At 42.6% G+C, this 19962-nt stretch overlaps 3 protein-coding genes and 1 pseudogene across 4 annotated transcripts; all 4 read right to left on the bottom strand.

Annotated features, from left to right (window-relative positions):
- Positions 1-230: 230 nt before the first annotated feature.
- On the bottom strand, positions 231-1022 carry LOC307090567 (hemoglobin subunit beta). Its single transcript, XM_079757285.1, has 3 exons — positions 867-1022; positions 530-752; positions 231-414 (listed from the first exon to the last, which is right to left on the bottom strand). The coding sequence occupies exons 1-3, from the start codon at positions 956-958 to the stop codon at positions 286-288; spliced, it is 444 nt and encodes a 147-aa protein (XP_079613411.1). The 5' UTR covers positions 959-1022; the 3' UTR covers positions 231-285.
- Positions 1023-5554: 4532 nt separating this feature from the next.
- Positions 5555-7680, bottom strand: LOC307090074 (aquaporin-8-like; the record flags this gene model as incomplete). The annotated part of the gene is made up of 5 exons (XM_079756614.1): positions 5555-5597; positions 5711-5845; positions 6229-6443; positions 6981-7107; positions 7421-7680. 5 exons carry the CDS (start codon positions 7678-7680, stop codon positions 5555-5557), a joined length of 780 nt encoding a protein of 259 aa, XP_079612740.1.
- Positions 7681-9853: 2173 nt separating this feature from the next.
- On the bottom strand, positions 9854-12079 carry LOC307090497 (aquaporin-8-like; annotated as a pseudogene). Its single transcript has 4 exons — positions 11808-12079; positions 11215-11339; positions 10612-10826; positions 9854-10101 (listed from the first exon to the last, which is right to left on the bottom strand). The product of its transcript is annotated as an aquaporin-8-like (transcript).
- An 821-nt stretch (positions 12080-12900) lies between these two features.
- Positions 12901-19884, bottom strand: lcmt1 (leucine carboxyl methyltransferase 1). Its single transcript, XM_079756445.1, has 11 exons — positions 19527-19884; positions 19228-19319; positions 18814-18935; positions 18442-18518; positions 17998-18059; positions 17776-17878; positions 15637-15757; positions 15235-15336; positions 14759-14850; positions 14351-14448; positions 12901-13901 (listed from the first exon to the last, which is right to left on the bottom strand). The coding sequence occupies exons 1-11, from the start codon at positions 19610-19612 to the stop codon at positions 13879-13881; spliced, it is 978 nt and encodes a 325-aa protein (XP_079612571.1). The 5' UTR covers positions 19613-19884; the 3' UTR covers positions 12901-13878.
- Positions 19885-19962: the final 78 nt, after the last annotated feature.

A 19962-nucleotide genomic window follows, 5' to 3' on the forward strand; every position in this document is an offset into this window, starting at 1 on the left:
GTCATTTGCTTTTTGTTTATTTGTTTGGTTGGTTGTATGGTTGCCTGGTTTTTTTTTTTTTTATTGGCTGTCTGCAGAAAATCAAGCATTAAGCATCAAAACCGTTGTTTGGACGATGTTGTCATGTGTAGGCCGACAGGCCATGGGGTCGTATGGCAGCGCTGAGCGTGTCGAACCAAGGACCACAGCCATCATTGCAGCAGTAACAAAGGAGAACAACGAAGTGAAAGTGCTTTTTTTTTTGTTTGTTTATTCAAGAAAATCTGCATTTTGTTGAATATCAGCTTAGTGGTACTGTCTGCCCAGAGCGGAGACGACGACAGCCAGGAACTTCTGCCACGCCACCTGGGTCTCCACGGTGAAGGCGGTGCCCATCTTGGCGGCGATGACGACGGTCAGGCAGTCGGCCAGCAGCTGCACATGTGAGGGAGGGAGGAAGACGTTAAGGGAGGTTCAGGTTCGTTTAGAAAAACTCCAACAGAGCACCGTGAGGTGAGAATAACTGGCGATGGTTCGTGCATGATCGTACCCTGAAGTTGTCGGGATCCACGTGCAGCTTGTCAGAGTGGAGCTGAGAGAGCTCGGCGTAGGTGTTCTTGATGTCGTCCATGTTCTTCAGGGCCCGGTCCAGACCGTGCAGGATCTTGGTGCCGTGGGCGGCGATCAGGGGGTTGCACAGGATGGTCTCTGCATTGTACAGGTTGCCGAAGCCGCCGAAGTACCTCTGGGTCCAGGGGTACACGATCAGACACCTGCAAGAGACCGGGGAACGATGCGTTGATTCATTAGTGGTGTCAAAAAAAATACGAGGTTTTAGTTTCACAATGCATTCTTAACGACAAATGGGGCAATATTCGGGTGCATACCTGCACAGAGACTTGCGACCGATCTCTTCGTAGTCCAAGTTGGAGAAGATGCCATTAATGATGGCGCGCTCATCATCAGTCCACTCAACCATGGTTGCTGTTGTGTTGTTGGTGCTTCAGTAGAAGATCAAACTGAATCATACCCTTCGCTCTCCACCCTCGGCCTTTAAAGGGTTCTCACCGCCCGCCCCCAGTCACGGAACGAGCTGCAATAGGCTGGAGATGACAGGCTTCAGATAAACCCATCGAACCAGATGTTTCTTGATGTTTCGCTGTTTTGCAGGCCCATACATTTATTAAGTTAGTTTGAGAAATGTCTACATTTCCGAGTTCTACAAACGACACATGCATATGGATTTTCATTGAGTGTGCTGCACTACCTGGCCTTTACTTCGATAGGCCCATAATACAAAATCAAATAGGCTGGGACAAATGCACAAGAAGGGCTGCACAAGCACGTTTCTAAAGCACAACTGGAGAGAGTAGCTGGTACATATAATGTTAGATTTGTATTATTATGATTTTTATTTTATTTGCATATGATGATTATAATGATAATTACAATGGTTACGTTATGTATTATAATTATGTATTGATATATTATTATTGTTATCATTATTGATGTTGTAATTTTGAAGAGTTAGGATTTGTTCCTTTTTTGGTATTTTGTTCAACAGAAACCACACTATTTAAAACTGTGAAGTAGAATGAATTGGATCAAATGGGTATGTTAAACATGTGGCGTAATTTCTTAAGGAGGATGTCGGATAACATAGATTTAACACACATATTAAAGATGTATACACTGACTGACATTAGCATTGCTAATAGGTTCTTGATAATCTCTTGGGGCAGAGAAGGGGCAGGAGTTGTGCCAGGGATCCACCCTCACTTATCAGAGGGCTATTCAGGCTCTATAAGTTTCTTGTTTCATGCTTCATTATAAATAATATATATATTGAAAATGGTGTTACAATTAAATGCTAGTAATTGTAATTTTCATCTTTGACACAATAAATACTAAATGGACTAAATTCAGAAACCCTAAATATACCATTATTTAATACCATATATATATATATATATATATATATATATATATATATATATATATATATATATACACACACCATATATATCATATATACAAAAATGATATAGCCTATATATGTATACACACCATCGTGTATATGACAAATTATGTAACGCTGAGCATTACAGATCTTGCTAAAAAATAAACCTGCATAGCATTTGTAAGTGTAGGCATATTTCAAACCTTTCGATTTGACAATTCTCCTGTTCCTGTTTAATTCTCTTTAAATGACAGTCCCTTTACTATTTGTAACATGGGATTTCTTCCATGCAAAGCACTTGATGGGCCTTGTGTTTGAGTGGTGCTGCATGAAATACACGTGCCCTTAAAGGACACGGAGCTCACCAATTGAGCGCTATCTGCGGTGCGCCACGCGCTGTTATCTGAGGCTGCACCGGCCCGCCCATGTGCATAGGCGTCCGCTCCGCTGCTCTGCCTTGATATCTGCTACGTAGCCGATATCTGCGTCCTGGGGCGATTGATTGAAAGACCAAAATTAAAAATATTAAAAAGAAACATGTGATGCATAGAATACAACAATCTATACAGCAATCGTTTGGAAAAAGTATTTTGGGAGGTGTGTGGGGGGAGGGGGGATATGGCATATTGAATGAGTTAAAACCTAACTCAGTTTATATGAAGCATTTAATCTATAATGGTTTAAAAAAGTAATCTGAAATGTTATTATAATATATAATTTATATATTATATACTACATATTAATAACATATATCATAGAGTCGTCTGTATATTAAGCTACATCGTGTGTTTTGTATAGCCTATCAAAACATGATGTCCCCATGGGATTACGATATAGTGTTGGCTGTTGCCAGCCATTTCGGATGAGAATACACCAAACAATTTGAGGCAGCCTATGACTCCTCCACACTGCTCCCGGTACATTAATTGGGATCATCATTCCGGCACCGCTGGTGATTCTCACCTTTCACCCGTGCAGCTTCGTGCTGGGAAAGACCATTTCGTAGGCTACATTTCCGGTTAAACTCAGTAATTAGAGCAAATAAAAGCACGTGGAATGAATTGTCGTTTCACATTATACATTCGTCTTAAAGTTGGTTGTCTTGTTTTGTACCGTCAATTGCAATAAAATATATTATCTCGTAACCATGTTTCCATGTTTTGCTGTGATGCCAACTGGACACCACACAGGTTGAAATGATTCTGCCTGTCCACCAGGACCAAAGCAATAAAGTGAACATCAATATGGACATCAATAAGGACGGTGTGTTCCAGTGTTGCAGTCTCTGTAGACAACAGGTGAATTCTATACCTTAAATTACCGATCGTCAAACCAAGCTTCAGCCTGCTTAATAGTCATTATCACACAAATTTAACATAACTAACATTTTTGTGAAGGCTGATTTTGCATCATTTTCTAATATAATTGTATACAATTAAAAAATGTCACAGATGATGCCGGAGTCAAACAGTGCTGCGAACACACTGCAAATTGCGTTTTTTTGCATGATGCTTATAGTCCAACCATATTTCTCTTTCTACAGACATTGAAGAACAACGTCCAATGAAGTGGACATGCACCATGTGTTTAGACTTCTTGTAAATCGTGTTCATGAAAGCATGTTGCTTTTTTAACAGCAAAATAGTCCTTTTAAGTTGGACCAAAGCGCAGAGCAGTAAAGATACATTAATAGTGAGTTACCAGAGCTTAGGTTTTCTTAGTCACTATTATTTAGGGGCAAGTTAAGTGTGTCCTACTAAAGCTGGCAAAGTTTTTCCAACTTGGCAAATACAGTTTTACTTACGTTTTTTGGGGGTTTTCATTCTTTTTCTAAGCAATGACAACTCAATATATTTTACAGTGCATGGGGTCTCAGTTATGGACTGCATAGCTGCACAGAAATATGATCAACTTTAGTCCATTATCTCAGTCAGGTCTAACGTGAATTATTTGAGGTCGTTTTAACCGAGACGAACCCAGAAACCCTGCACTGCATACATAGGCCTACCTCAATAATCCGACATAATGTGCTCTGTTAGAGCGCAATATTCAATAGCTATTCCTCCTAACAGTGCTTCACAATGTTTATTAATTTATGTATCAAACATGACATCACACATGGTTACCTATCAACATTGCAGCCCAGTCTGTCCGTGACCTGTGATCCCAATTGCATGATCGTATTACTTTATTGGTTCCAGCCGATGATCCTGTGCCCCTGCAGTGTTTATTATCCACATCAGACGCACTTGGCACCCAGTCATGTGTGCCAACTGACTCAACCAGTGGACGGCTTGTTGAACTGTTCCCTGTCCTCAGGATCCATAAATTCATGGAAAAAAAGCCTATGGGTGCACCTTAAAGGTGACATATTAGACCACCAGGTGTGTGAGTGATTAGCCATTACCAGCCGTTTTGAAAATCAGCCTCTTCTAACATCACTAGTGGGCATGTCAACCTAGGTCAGGGGTCACCAACACAGTGCCCGCGGGCACCAGGGCGCCCACAAGGACCACATGAGGCGCCCGCAGGCCTGTTCTAAACATAGCACAACCCATTCTTGAACAACTCTTTCCCACCTTTTGTAAGTCATTGTTGATAATTATTGTGAGAAATCATTAACATGATCAGTGTCTTCACATAGATGAGCATCATTAATCATTAATAATAATATATAACTAAAGGCAAACTTGTTATTTGAGAAGAGTGTATCAAACTGGGTGCCCTTCGTATGACTCAGAACCCATGAAGTAGCTCTCAGGTTCAAAAAGGTTGGTGACCCCTGACCTAGATGTATGAGAGATAGATGAGCAACGTTTGCTACAGTCCACCTGGTAGGCTGATCTATCCAGCACATATCTAAGTGGACACGCCAACTTGTGATGTCAGAAGAGGCAGAATTTCAAAATGTCACCTTTAAAGACCCTAAAAACGATAGTGTCTTGAATGGGATGAAGACAGACGATGCCGGGGGGAACGGGACCAGAGGGTCAACTCTAGGGGGGGCTTGGAGGCCCACGGCGTCACACAGAGTGGACAGTTATCCGGCCTCACTCGTTGGGATGTGGGTCTTACAGAAGGAGGACCCTTGTGAGGGTGCATCTGTGTGTTTACATGCTGCTGGAGGGCTTAGTAGAAGTAGTACTAGTTATATTGGTAGTGGTAGACATTTTTATTATTAGAAGACGTTATATTTGTAGAAGTGGTAGTAGTAGTGGTATACATTTTATATTTATTCCATCTGATTTTTATGCCCAGAGGACAATATTGTATTCCATCATGTCACCCAGCAAAGGTTCACACAAAGCACAACTGCAGACATTCTGGGTCAAGGTCCTTTTGATGGCTTTATACCCATATGTTAAAGGACCTTGTTAAAGTTGACGGTGACTAGTTGATATTAATAACTGGTACAAATGAGACGACACATATAGTTTAGTTAAAAGGTTAGGTTTATTCACAGAAAATATAACAAAAATAATAACACTAGCAACACAGACAACATAAGTACCACAGGTGCTTCAAGACATGGCGTAACAACCGTGAAGTGGGACATCCTATCAGGAACCATCGTCTCAAACAGCATACCGCTACCAAACGAATTTCTCTGAGGGATCACTTCATGACCACTCTAATCTTCTCATCTCCCAGAATCAGCCTGGGAAAAAAACAAAAAACGGTTTTAAGTTGGTTTTCGAAATCGTGCCCTAGGTTTTATTTCAAAGATGTTCCTCAATGAACCCCGAGCTTCCCTGCGTGTTGGCCCCTCACCTGAGCAGTGCAGCGGCGACGAGGCAGCCTCCGATGGGGCCTACCCAGTACACCCAGTGAAAGGTCCAGTAGTTGGTCATCACCGCCGGGCCGAAGGCTCTGGCCGGGTTCAGGCAGGTCCCCGACACGTCCCCGCTGAGATCAGCCAAGCAGTGAATGAGGAAATGAGTGAATAAACAGCTTTGGATATTATCTATTTAAGATACAGTGAATATTAATGAATTTAGTGGTGAGACATTACCTGTTGTTATTTGACAAATAATGTGTGCGTGTGTTTGTGTGCACGTGCGTCTGCATTTGTGTGTGTGTGTTTGTGTTTGCATATGTTTGCGTTCATATGTCTGCATATATGTTTGTGTGTGTGTGTTTGTGTATATGTGTGTGCATATGTTTTCAGATACTGTATGTTTGACGGATATGTTTGTATACATATCTATATGTATATACAGTATACATGCAGGTATACACAGGTATGTGTGTGTGTGTGTGTGTGGGTGTGTGCGTGGTGACTCCGTTACCCGGCCAGGACGTTGATGATGACGGTGCAGCCCACCAGGAAGGGGGCCAGGGGGGTCTTGGTCTTGGGGTTGACCGCCACCAGCAGCACCACCATGGTGATCAGGCAGGTCATGGCCATCTCGCCGAAGATGGCGCCCGGCAGCTGCGACTCCGTCTTCAGGATGTCGAAGGCGGCGCCCGTGGCATTGCGGTAGCGGTCGGCCGGGACCATGAGCTGTCAGGGATGGGGGGAGGTAGAGAGGTCAAGGGTGGGAGGAGCATGGGATGAGCTGCCTTGGATGTCAATGTTAGTCGATGGGGAAACATCTGTTTTGGTTTGTAAACGTGTTAGTGGCTAAAGACAGAAGAAGGGCTACGATTGTGAACTGATGGAAACAAAATGATAATAATAATGTTTCATATTCTAATTAAATATTAGCGGTAGTAGTAATAATATTATTTAATAATATTATTATTAGTAGTAGTAGTAGTAGCAGTAGTATTATTATTATTTTTTATTAGTTGTAGTAGTAGTTGTAGAAGTAGTAGTAGTAGTAGCATTTTAATTGTTTTATATCTACACTTCATGTTTACGATGGCAGTTACACTGATTATGCCAGCCTTGTACATGGGAAAATCAAATAGAGCGACAAATACAGTTATATTCTATTCTATTTTATGATATTCAGGTATTTGGATCAAACGTTTGTATATCATGGATTGTCTTCCAATATGCGTTGTCTGAAATGCTAGAAAATGCTTGGAGGCCGACCTTTGACATGCCGGCTCCCAGTACCCCTCCAATCAGCTGACTGGCGAGGTAGGGCCCGACCATCACCAGCTCCATGCCTCCACAAAGGTAGATGGCAATGGTGAAGGGAGGGTTGAAGTGAGAGCCACTGGAAGATATATAGCACAGAAATGTCAGCGGGCACGAGGAGGACTGTACTTAAATAGATACATATGGCTTAACAGGACTGGGATTTTTCTATAAATGAAATAAAAATGAAATGAAATTAAATAAAATTAAGTTAAATTAAATTCAACTCAACTCAAATCACCTCAACTCAATTAAATTCAGTTCCATTGCATTCCATTCTAGTTCAATTCACCCTTGCTGCACTTGTATCCAGTTGCCTTAGAAACCTGCAACACGTCTTGCAACACATACAGTGGCTCAGAGATTAAGCTATAATCAAAACCTTTAATTACCTAATGTTATCCATGACGGCCACCATGATAGCCACGGCCAGACCGTGCACCAGAGCAGGCTGCAGCCTTCCGGCCGCCGGCACGTTCTCGATGACCGACGTGCAGCCGATGAACACGAAGAACATGGTGCCTATCAGCTCGGCCAGGCACGGCTGGAACATCTTCTCGTAACGGTTGGGCAATCGGGGGATCGCCACTGCCTTCCCCTTGTCCATCAGGCTGGCCTCCGTGTCCTCCAGCTCCATGTTCATCAGGCCCATGAATTACTGAAATAGTGCTGGTGGCGCTGGTGTTGGGGTGGCTCTGTAAAGATTGAGGGGACCGCTGATGATGTCCTTCTCCACCTCAGCGGCTTAGCTCGACTCAGCTTGTTTAAGACAGAGTGGAGCGCACAAGAAGCTGAGTTACTCTTATACCCGAGACGGGGCATGATTCTGCAGCCGGATTGATTATTGTCTCGTAAAACATTAAGGTTAGTGGAAATAACGGACAAGCTAATGTTTGAACTGGTACCTTGACCAGAGAAGAGGAGGTGTCCTATTGTCTTAACCTTAGCTCTAGTTGAGACTCTCAGATGACGAGTTAGGAGTTGGACTCTACTAGACTTGATAAGGGTTGAATATGACTCCAATAAATACAGCAGCAGGAGTTCCTGTGTGTCTATGTGTCTAAGTATTGTGCGTGTGTGTGTGTGTGTGTGTGTGTGTGTGTGTGTGCGTGCGTGCGTGTGTGTGTGTGTGTGTGAGAGAGAGAGAGTGAGTGAGAGTGTGTTGGTGAGACTGGCTATGGAGTTCAAGGTCAGGTCAGTGCGATGATATTAACCGCGGCAATGTGGTGGCAATAAGGACAATTCATCTTTAGCACAATCATCATCAATATCATCAATGCTTGGAAAAACTATTATTTCTCTGCACTATGTTGCATTTGGTTAATGACTTGAATCTTGAATCATCATTGGAGAATTGGCAGAATGTATGTGCATAATATAAGCGGAAAAGTACACTTTATCTTTAAATCGTCACTTTATATTCCATACAACTTAAGTGCAGCCTATATTTGGAAGCCACCTGAATATATCTTAAGTTAGCCAGATAAAGTATCCACTTGACAAATTAGACATTTTTACCTCAGTAACACGTAGTTAAAGACACAAAGCACCCAGTATGACATTCTGGCCATTTACATTTACATTTACATTTAGGGCATTTAGCAGACGCTTTTATCCAAAGCGACTTACAATAAGTGCATTTGTTACAATAAGTACATTTGTCATAAGAAGTTTAACCATATCAATTCAAATCTAAGTGTTAGACTGTTGCTGCAACAGTTTTATGATAATGTGTTGTGTTTCTAAGAACAACCCTATATATGTCTGCCATATAAACCACCACACTAGGTTTTCCGTCTTGGGACTTTGCCCCAAACAACTGTTATAAACAAATTGTAGATATTGATCAACCATAGAAGGTTGATTGTCTGTATCAAAGTAGGCGCCTCCAATGTAGCGTCATTTTTGTTGCAACTTTATTCACCTGCAGACTTTCATCACATTGTACAACTCCTATATAATGATTATCAACACATGAATGAACTAAATACTTAAAATGCATGGTTTATAAATGGGTTTTGAATCCGAAAATATAATATACATTGGACAAAAATAAAGGGCATTTACATTCATTTCTATGTAGCTGCTCCTGAGAAAATATAGAGTTGACCCCAAGTTCTTGGTTGCTTTGGTCTGACATCAACTTGGAGGTGCTGCCGGTGATCTGTCGACGTAAGATGTTTTATTTCAGTAAGACAAGTGTCGTCTGGTCCCCAAACAACAGCCTGCATGGGGCAGATGTAGGTCAATGGATTGCTTGTGTATTGTGTTTCATTGGAGCGTGCACAGTTATATGAAGAGAAATATAGAATAAAACCGATGCAAATATTTAGTGTTTTGTGTATTTGGTCATACTAAAAAACACAAAAACAGGCAAGCACAGGTAGTTAACAAGGTATTCTTCTTTCGATCCATATTCTATTATATTGCTGGCCCTCCCACCATACAGTAAAAATAAAATTATACTATATGATGCAGGTGAGCCTCTAACAGCCAATCTCGGAATCACTCCACGGATTATTTTAGTATTGCGCGCTGACTGATTGCACCACTGGACCCTTACGTCAGGTGCATGATGCTGTTGATTTAGTAAGATTAACCATTATGGAAAGCATATGCAGGTATTTCAGGTCAACGTTATATACAACCAGGTGATATAGCCCACATCTATTGACTGCAACCTTATCGATGTAATACAACCTTTGGAACCAAAGATTTGCTCTGGGTAGCAGAGAATATTGAGTTTTTTCACAGTGAAACAAATCACACACTGTGACCTATAACATTTCAGCATCCTGTAGGTGATATTCACCGCAAACGTGTGTTTAAATATAAAAACAACCTGTGGAAGAAACCAATAGACTGAACTTAATACTTCTAAAATTAATGACAGTACAATGATAAATGATATTACATAATAACAGTGAGGAGTACAAACCAAACAAAGATGACAGTGAGAAGGGCCCCACAGAGGGGCCCCACCCAGTAGATCCAGTGATAGTTCCAGTAGTTGGCCACCACCGCTGGGCCGAAGGCTCGGGCTGGGTTCAAACAGGCCCCGGACACGGCCCCTCTGAAACACACACAGCCAATGTTACACCTTGTGGCCCCCAGCCCCATCCAGCCAGGGTTTAGAACCAAGATGGCTGCTTGGGGAGTAAGGCCCATAGCAGCATTATGAGTATGACCCCTGATGCATTGACCATAAGCCAGTCTTGTGAACTGGTGTTGATTAATAACATGCATGCAATTGACTCTGGTTATCTAACTTCCTTTTTAAAACTCCTTTTGACCTCCTGGTCTATAACAAAGAGATCAAAGAAGGTGTGGGGCATCATGTGGGCAGGGCAGGGAGTTTGCCAACAAGGTGAAAAGTTCAGAGCTTCATAGCCTCAATCGATGGAAGCCTACCAGCAGTTGGCATCCTTGCCGTTAAAGCCTAGCTCCGACCTGCTCCAGGTACCTAAGCAAACACTTGATCGAGACATACTTCAATCAACACTTATGTTGATTGAAGTATGGGTAAACTGCCAACGATCGCTCCAACGGCTCCGGGCCGTTGGAGCGATCGGTGGCAGTTTACCCGGCGAGGACGCAGGAGCTGACGGTGAGGCCGATGCAGAGCGGAGCCATCCGGCTGCGGGTGCGAGCATTGGCGACCCCCAGGCACACCACCGAGGTCAGGAACAGGGTCATCGCCATCTCCGCCGCAATCGCCCCGGCTGTCTGGGCAGGGAGTTGAACGGCGGTGAAGGCCCCGTCGAACGCAGCGTTGAACAGGGCAGCGGGGTACACCGCCTGGTGGAGGGAATAGGGAGGACTAGTCTGAGCTGGGACACCACAGCCCTGAGAGGAGTGTCCACACCACGTATGGGTACTTCTGTCTGAAATACACTTTTGGAACGAACGCAAATAATGTATAATCTATTTGTATAATCTTTTTTTATTTTAGTTTATTTTGTCTGTCGTGGAAGGACGTAAGGATGTAAAACCCTGTAACCTTTTGATCATAAACTGCATTTTGTTCAAAATGAAAGATAATTCTAATAACCTTCATCCATAATATTACATTGTTTTTCGCTACTTTAATTTGACACAGCCGATGCAACGTTTAATGTTCATAAAATAAGTAATAGAGTAGTCCTGGTGACACTTTACGCAAATCAGAATTATCATTTTCTCTTACCTTGGCCAGACCGGCGCCTATCATACCCCCCAACATCTGGACCACCACGTACGGGCCCAGCAGGGGGAGCTCCATGCCTCCACACAGGTACAAGCTCAGACACAGCTGGATTGAAGTGACCACCACTGGAACAACAACATCAGCAACAGTGGATTATGGAGAATATTTAACTTCACCAGAATTGCCGTGCACATTCTTTATTCATGGTCATCTTTATATTCACTAACTTGATCCACCCACTTTCCTAGAGTGTTTACACTGAATCACTGAACCGAAGCACCAGGCTGCCCTTGCATGCACTATTACACACTGAAACCTCCATGATGTTATTTTTTGTTGCAGTTTTTTAAAATTCATTTAATAATTAACTATGTGAAGAAACTCAAGAGGGCTTGATAAATAGAAAGCATAACGATAACGATAGCATCGTGATATGATACACATACAGTAAATAACAATAACAATACGTTATCTTCCTAATTCAATCGCAAATATAATGGAAAGAAAAGTCAAAACAAAACATTGACAGGTTTCACCTCATTCATTCCAGATCAAGTCCCACTTCCCAAAGGATAACACCACCTGCTGCCTACCTGATCTCCCCCAGGACAGCGACGAGCACCCCCAGCGTCAGGCCATGGGCGAGCGCCGGCTGGACCACACCCTCCACCCCCTGGTTCCCGATCACAGACACACAGCCGACAAAGACAAACAGGGTGGTCCCAAACAGCTCGGCCAGACAGGGCTGCAGGTAGCGCTCGAACACCGTCTGTATTCCGTTCTGAGCGGGGGCCTTCTCTCCTCCGTCGACCCCATCAGCCACATTAAAGATCTCTAGCTTGGACTCAGTCACTGAAGAAAACATCTCTGGCGGCCTCTGTGGAAGACGGTGTGGGATTCCCGGTTTCTCCTGGCTCTATGTGGGAGTGGAAGCGGTGCTGAGGCGTCGGGAAGTGATGCACGGAGGGTGTGCGTGTGTGATGGGTGGTGTGGTGGGATTGTGTGTCTGATGGAGAAAAGATCCACGGACATCCCCTTGCTTTCTCTTCTTGTTTGTTTTTTGTCAGTCTGATGCCATCCCCCAGGAATGCGGTCTATAAAATGTCTATAGAGTCTATAAAATGAATTTGCACTTGATAATCTATCTAATGCAAAATTTAAACAGATTTCGTGTTATCTTTTCATGAGAGCGTTTAATTTATTACGGTCCATTGGTGTGACTTATAACACCAACAAGCCCTAAACACAATACCATCCAAAACAACAGGCTCGGATAGTACTCAAAAACGATAATATACCCCTCATGCACCAGCCCATTTGAGCCAGTTGAAATGGGCTTTTAATGATGTGTATGTGCTTCTTCCTTTCTGCAAAACTATGCATTGTTTTCTGTTGAGAGAAACTGATATATAATGTCTTATAATAAGTATTAGTAAAGAAAATATATTTTTGTATTACTCAAAACCCATTTGTACCGGCTGCTGCGTGGAGCAACATTGCATCTACTAGATACAATGTTGCGCCGCACAGCAGCCGGTACAAATGGGTTAACAAAAATGGTAGAAAATTGGAACAACAAAAAAATGTGAATCGCACATCTGTCCACTTTTTGAGTATTTATTTCAAAGTAAATCCTTCAGATCCTCCTAAAGTGTAAAGGTCAGTTTATCAGCAGTTGGATTTACGCCTGAATAAATAATAAAATGAATAAGTCAAATTAAACTAATCCCACTAGGCAAACAGCAGTTGGCCTTTGGTTAGCCATGCTTGCTTGGCATGGAGGAAAATTTCAGTCTGTCTGAGGGGGTTGACTGAACGAGCAAGAGAGAGCGAAAGAGAGAGAGAGAGAGAGAGCGAGCAAGAGCGAGAGAGAGAGAGGGACTACGGTGCCTGTGTGAAGACAGATGCTTATATTGCTGAACATGTAAGACCTGAAGCTGGTTACAGCTAACGACGGCACTAAGCCTGGCCAATTAACACAAAATACATGAAATAAGTTTCATTCAACAGCCAAGGGTGGTCAAGATTAGGTTTTTGTTTGGAAAATCGGTAAGTCATAAACCAGCCTCTCTTGAGTTTCCACATTCCACATTTTCCATACCGGCAAACATTCAAGAAGTTGCCTTTTAATGACAAACTACAAATTACAAGCAAAGAACAGGTTGATCGTCCAATCAATCAATAAATACTCAATGGCACAAACAATTCTAATAAGACGCTGTGAATCGATTAAAACAGCCTACATTCTTCAATGTGATACACAACACCAAAAGAGAGAAAAGTAAATGAGAACAGTAGTTTAGGAAGTAGTAGGAGGGTGGGAAAGAGGGGGGGAGTGAGAGAGAGAGAGAGAGAGAGAGAGAGAGAGAGAGAGAGAGAGAGAGAGAGAGAGAGAGAGAGAGAGAGAGAGAGAGAGAGAAAGGGCGAGGGAGAGCTAGAAGGGATATGGCAGGAAGTGCTCGATATCTTCCCATATTTGTCTTGTATCTCATATGTCAAACCGCCGTTCCGCTGAGATCGATGCTCTGTCCATTTTATTAATCTTCTAACTGAATAGCAGAAGGCTGGGTCTGCACACACACATCCTCTGTCTGGCTGTCCTTGCACGTCTTGGGTTACCATGGTTACCACAACGGGTCGAGCAGGGTAGCTGGGAACTTCACGTCAAAAGGAGAGTTGGGAAAGACCTGAGGAATTAAAAAGACAAAAACACAATGAAACAACATTCTGTTACTACGGTATATTAGCGGTCGGGCTGTTTGACTCGACTGCTGGGTTTGAATCCCAATTTCTGGAACTCTTCTACCTGTAGGCCTCCTTTAGCAAGACGCAAACTCCTTAATGACGTGTTTTTCTGTACAACAGAGGAAAGTTTCTGTTGACTAACTTCATTGTGAATAGTATTTCCAAAGGGTCAAACATGGATCAATAAAAAATATATCCTCATTCTAAAGCAGGGAAAGGAGGGCCTTGGTTTTGCATCAAACAAAACATACTTTTATTATGGGTCAGGATCACCTAACCTAATGACCAACAGCCCAGGTTGTGCTAGGGGTTAGCAACCGTTAGCTTAATGGCTCGCTTCATTTAATGAGCCACATTTAAGAAGAGCCACATTACAAAACACCACTCTCACCGAGTCTGAGTTTGTCCTTGTTGGCCCAGCAGATGCAGTAGTGTTGAAGAAGCTGCTGCAACAGCTCTTTCTCATCCAGGAACTCCAGACTCTCGATTCTAGCAGGGAATTGCAAAGGCAATAAAAGCATTTGTTATTTTTACGATTGCACAATAAAGCCATTTGGATTTTTAGAATATTAACTTTATGCAGTTACACGTTTTACAAGGTGTACCGGTTAACCCTGGTATTAGCTTTTAGCTGATGTCTTAACCTGTTGCTACTATCATTAAGGGTTCAATGGTCACAGCGCCGGCCAGAAGACAGGCAGGTTATGTAAGGACAGGTCATGTGTGGTAAAACAACACCAGAAGTGGGTCTCACACACACACACACACACACACACACACACACACACACGTTGCTCACCTGGCCAGGTCGTCCTGAGGAAGGAGGCCGTACACCGTCATCATGTCCAGGGCGTCAGCGTGCTCCCAACCAGTCTGCAGGAACCTCTCTTTCTGGAGAACCCCCACACACACGCACACAGCATGGAGACACACACACAAACACATACACAAAGGGCCCACACACACAAACATAGCATTGAAACACGACCACACACAGGCCCACACACGAAAACAAAGCACGGACACACACACACACACACACACACACACACACACACACACACACACACACACACACACACACACACACACACACACACACACACACACACACACGTTTAGAGTACAAAAGTCGGACCACACGCAGCTCTGCGTGAACTCAGTAACTCAACATCAGGAAAATTGCTGATATCAACAAATTCCAGTGCTCATTGACGTGCGTCTGCAAGTGTCCTACTATGACCCGTCTTACACCGCGTGTGTGAGTGTGTGTACCTGTGAGTCCAGGGACGTGCAGGCCTCCACACCTGCCAGGTTACACTGGCGCCGCTGCAGGTTCTCGATCATCACCTGACCGAAGCGGTCCACCATGTTGGCCTATGGGGGAGAAACACAACAGAGGAGCGTTTCTCCTGCTATAAATCACCTACCATTACTTCATAGACATGACCATTAATAACAATAAATAGAACAATTCATTGTTGGTCCCTTGATACGCATAAAAGTTGACCGGTACAAACCTGTCCAAGCAGACAAGTAAATGATCCCTAGATGTAATAGTTTTATGGGGGCTTGTGTCAATCGTATCTCAGTCTAACCCCAATCGGATTGGACTTTTTATGCCGTTTATGTCTGTCCCTATCAGTGGCGGCCGGCTTGTGTTTGTCCCCAGCTCACCTGTTCGTAGTTGATGAACATGGCCGTGTGGAACGTCTCTGCAGCCCAGTGCAGCAATTTGGTGGACTGGGCGGGGTTCATGTAGACCAGCACACACTCTGACAGCAGCAAGGTGGGAAGCCTTGGGGGGGTTGAGGGGGTACAGAGGAAAAGAGATTTGACTAAAGCATGCAAAATGACAATAAGGCTACTAATGCGCTATTCTGTCTTTATCTGTATTCACTGCAAGTAGATTTAAAGCAACAATCAGCAATTTTGCACACTGCATTTTGTTTTGATTCAATTGTGTTTTGATCGAGTCTCATAGTTCTCATGTATTCGTTTGACTGGCCTACTGTTTTGCTGTGTTGCAACTTAAATGAAGAGGTGTGTCAACTTAACTCACTTCAAAACTGTTTTCGCTCCAATCCTCCTGAATACAGCTGGCTTTTCTGCGTCCAGAGAGGCTAATCATTTTGACAAGAACACAATTCAACCAAGCACTAGCTCTGACGGCTGTAAGGTCACGCCGTATGTAAAAACCTTAAGGGGTTGTTTTTCTAAAGGGCATTAGAGGATTGCATAAAGAGTCAAAATATAAACAAGTCAACTGAGGGGAAAGAAAACATATCTGTCACTTATTTATACTCCATTAGTACCTCAGCCTCTAAACAAGAGGTTGTGTACACGATGAATGACGCAGTCCCTCTAGTGGGTTTTCTCAAACTCAAGGCTCTGCCCAGTCGGCCCTTAGTCCCACTTAGACCTAACAAGCAGCAACACTATTCACCGAACATTTAAAGTTTTGAGGCAGAACGCAAACTACGGGTTTAACAGAAGCAGCCAGAACATGTAGGGTGAATTCACAGTCGCTATGCTCACGTTCTTCATGAAAACCTTACAAATGAAACTTTTAAGTCTTAAGGTTGTTCAGCTTTTTTCTTTGTGCTATTCTGAAATTATGTTTTTGTTTTCCCTTAAATAAAAAAAATATATGCGAGCATGTAACCAATCTGTTGTTTACGTGCAAATGGGCAGTGGAAGTAGACGAAACATAACAGAAATTGAAGCCTTGGTTGCAGGGAGCAGTTAGTTTCAGTGCTGCCGCAGGGGGGTTTTGTGAAACACACAATGCCATGCGAGAGCGGCAACGAAAACAACAAGAACATTAAAGAAGAAGGGAAACCAGGAAGTTCAACGTATGGGTTTTCTGCGACCTGTAAGTCCCTGCCACAGAGCCTAGGGACACACCCTTCCAGATCACATGTCCTCAGCACACTATTCACTATAACTGAAGACGCCCTCACCCCAAGCGGCTCACTGAGTTTTGCATTTGGCTACATGTCATGATTGAGGGGCATCCGCCGCTTGCTTTTAGGTAGATGACAGACACTGGGGGATCAAACACACAACCTAGGAGTCCGACACTCTACCCACTAGACTATCCTGCAACATCCGACCAAAAACATGACAAACATTAATATATCCGTCAATGCACCCGCATCATAGGTTAACCACACTAACACACTACAACTACTAGGAAATAGGCTAAACAGGTGTGTATCCTTTGAGGTATGCGATCATTTGGTGTAATAATCATACTGATATGAATTAAAATCTTGCAGGACTTTTTGCCCCTCCCACATAATACAAAATAATAAACTTCATACACCGGATTAGTCCTACACCTGCCATTACTTGGTGTATTGCTTCATAGACATAATCAGATATTAAAGTTGAATAAGGCCAAGTCATAATAATACATATATTAACCCCTCATTCTTGGTCCCTTGATAAAGCATTGCAGGTGTAATAGTTGTTATCAAAAAGATACCGATATTACATCAGACAGCTGAACAGCTAATGAATTTCAACCATGGAATATGACACCACTACGCTAGGGGGGGCAGTTGAGTCTGTGTTGTTCAAGAAGTCTCTACAGGGACCTTAAACTAACACCATTTCATGCTTTTTTTTTTACATTGAAATGCCTAGCAGTGCTAGTATTTCTTTGGAAATATATTAATCGTTGTTTTAGGATGCCATCAGCTATTCTTGCTCGCTCAATCACAAACACAATTTCATCAAAACAATGTGGGTGAACAAGATCTGCTGATTGAGCTTTAACTTTCATAACATATCGTCTCCTTTTTTACATACTCTGGGTTGAGTTGAAACCTCCTCAGTTTCTCGTCCAAGGTGACGACATCCCGAAGGTCCAGGCCGATGATGCAGTAGCGATCTGAGTCTAGACTGTGACCATCTGAAAAGACCATATCCGTATATGGTCATTATAAATAAAGAAAAATAAGAAGACGGCTGTGAGAATTTGTTTCGATGAAAACAACGACAAGCACGTGTGTTTTTGCGTGTGTCACCCACCCAGCAGTAGGGAGTCTGAGCTGTGCGTCTCGATGAGGGGTTTAGAAAGAGGCGGCTTTGTTCTAACACGGAGGGAAAAGAGAACAGGTCAAACACACAGCCTACCACATAATAACACGACATTTAAACATTGAGCTGAAAAACATTCATGCAATGACTAGACAAACATGCACACCTTTAATCTAGCATTTATTTATTCATCCATGAAGGACTTGTTGAAAGGATTGTTTACAGCTTATTTATGTTTCATAGTGAATGTTTTATCCAGAAGATACACTTATATGCTTGGCAACCGGGCATTTTTATGATAGCTATTTGACCAATTTGGTACAGGGACATGACTTTTTTTTTAATTATTTGGTTCTGTATCCCCCAACACGTTTACGCTGAATAGCTCTGCAAGGAACTGGAAATGTAAAATGATACGAAGAGTGATCGGCTTACTTTATATTGTGTATTTTCCTGGCAACAACAGTTGGGAAGTCGACTTCAAAATACTTTTTAGGCATGAGGTTTTCATCCTGTAAAATAAAAACACGCACACACACACAGTTATATTATAATTAACCTATATTCAAAACACTATGGTACAGCACATTTAAGTACAATTCTTAAGCTATTTACAACTAAGTCATTAGCAGACACTTTAATCAAAAGTTATCAACACCGATTTATTTTTTACAGATACAGTTCATTAAGCTGAGGGGTATCTTGCTCAAGGATGTCTACAGATAGTCTGGGGATATCGGGGTTCGAACCATTAACCTTTCTGCTTAGAGACAATCAGCCCTAATCACCACCTCTCACTCCCCGTACCTTTAACCTCCAGAAGGTTGTGTCTAGCCCAGCACCAAGGTTGATGATCTGACAGTTGCAGTCTGTTTTCCTGACAAACTTGTCTAGGAGATTGTTCACTCCTCGGACGCGGGCGTAGTATCCTAGGAGACAAGGTCAGATAGAAGCGGTTGATTGGCTGCTCCAAAACACACTTAAACACCACTACAAAACTACTCACTCAAACACTTAAAGGCATCCCTTAAACACCCCTGTCAATAGCTTCATTACAAACCAGAAGCAATAATTTAAAGAAAGAGAAAAATATAACAGTAAACAGTAAACCATAGGACTGTCCAAGTTAATATTTGGTGCACCAACATCATGGGAATAGTTGGGAAACGACTGACCACTGCTGTACACAAAAACAATCTGATGTAAAATATTACAACTTGCCTCGGTTGATCTCTGGTGCCTTTCGTTCCCCAACTGATCTGACAAAGTACTGGATATAGGGGTCTTTCCAGTATCCTTTACTGCTTGCAAACCTAGAAAACACAATTAAGGAAACGGAAGATTTAGCATTGATAAATTAAAACAGAAAACGTCATACAAGAGTAAAAGCAGCGCAATATTATGCAAATAGATATTTAAGAGGATACTGATGAAAATGACTTTATTTAAAACCGTTCCAGAGGTATATGCTGAGCCGAGTAATCATAGACCATTTGGTTCTGAAATCATTTAAAGTCTACCTTTTGCATGTGGTTGCATCATCACACGTCGCCCTAACTGCTTCATCCGCAGTATCACTGTCCGTGAAGGGCTGTCGGGCTGCCATTAATAAGTCTAAGACTTAGGAATTAACATTAAAATTGTGTGGAGTATCCCTGGCACCCACAGACTGCACCTTTCTAACCAGACACCTACTTTGGACAGGTGGTCTTTTAGGACCCAAGACGATAACCGAACACAGCCGATCTAGATCAATATTCTGGCTATGGATAATATGGTCATCAAGCATTGCATGCATTACGTTATTTCTAAACATTTATTAGCATTTATAAATACCCTGTTACTATTGACATCATGCACAACTAGCATAATGCTAGCACTTGCAACTCTGACAAGCTCCGCCCATTCCGCTTGGGTCGGAAGTTGTACCCATGCTGTCATGTTCCTTCTATGGTC

This window comes from Pollachius pollachius (assembly GCF_949987615.1).
Source record: "Pollachius pollachius genome assembly, chromosome: 19".
NCBI classification, from domain to species: domain Eukaryota; kingdom Metazoa; phylum Chordata; class Actinopteri; order Gadiformes; family Gadidae; genus Pollachius; species Pollachius pollachius.

Bases quoted from the DNA above. Each gene is read 5' to 3' on its own strand.
- LOC307090567 (XM_079757285.1), bottom strand. From the start codon at position 958: ATGGTTGAGTGGACTGATGATGAGCGCGCCATCATTAATGGCATCTTC. The intron at 753-866 runs GTATGCACCCGA...GGTCTCTTGCAG, and splicing joins GGTCGCAAGTCTCTGTGCAG to GTGTCTGATCGTGTACCCCT. The intron at 415-529 runs GTACGATCATGC...TCACATGTGCAG, and splicing joins TGGATCCCGACAACTTCAGG to CTGCTGGCCGACTGCCTGAC.
- lcmt1 (XM_079756445.1), bottom strand. From the start codon at position 19,612: ATGGCAGCCCGACAGCCCTTCACGGACAGTGATACTGCGGATGAAGCA. The intron at 17,879-17,997 runs GTGGGTGACACA...TGGTCTTTTCAG, and splicing joins CTCAGACTCCCTACTGCTGG to ATGGTCACAGTCTAGACTCA. The intron at 15,337-15,636 runs GTGAGCTGGGGA...TCTCCCCCATAG, and splicing joins TGTTCATCAACTACGAACAG to GCCAACATGGTGGACCGCTT.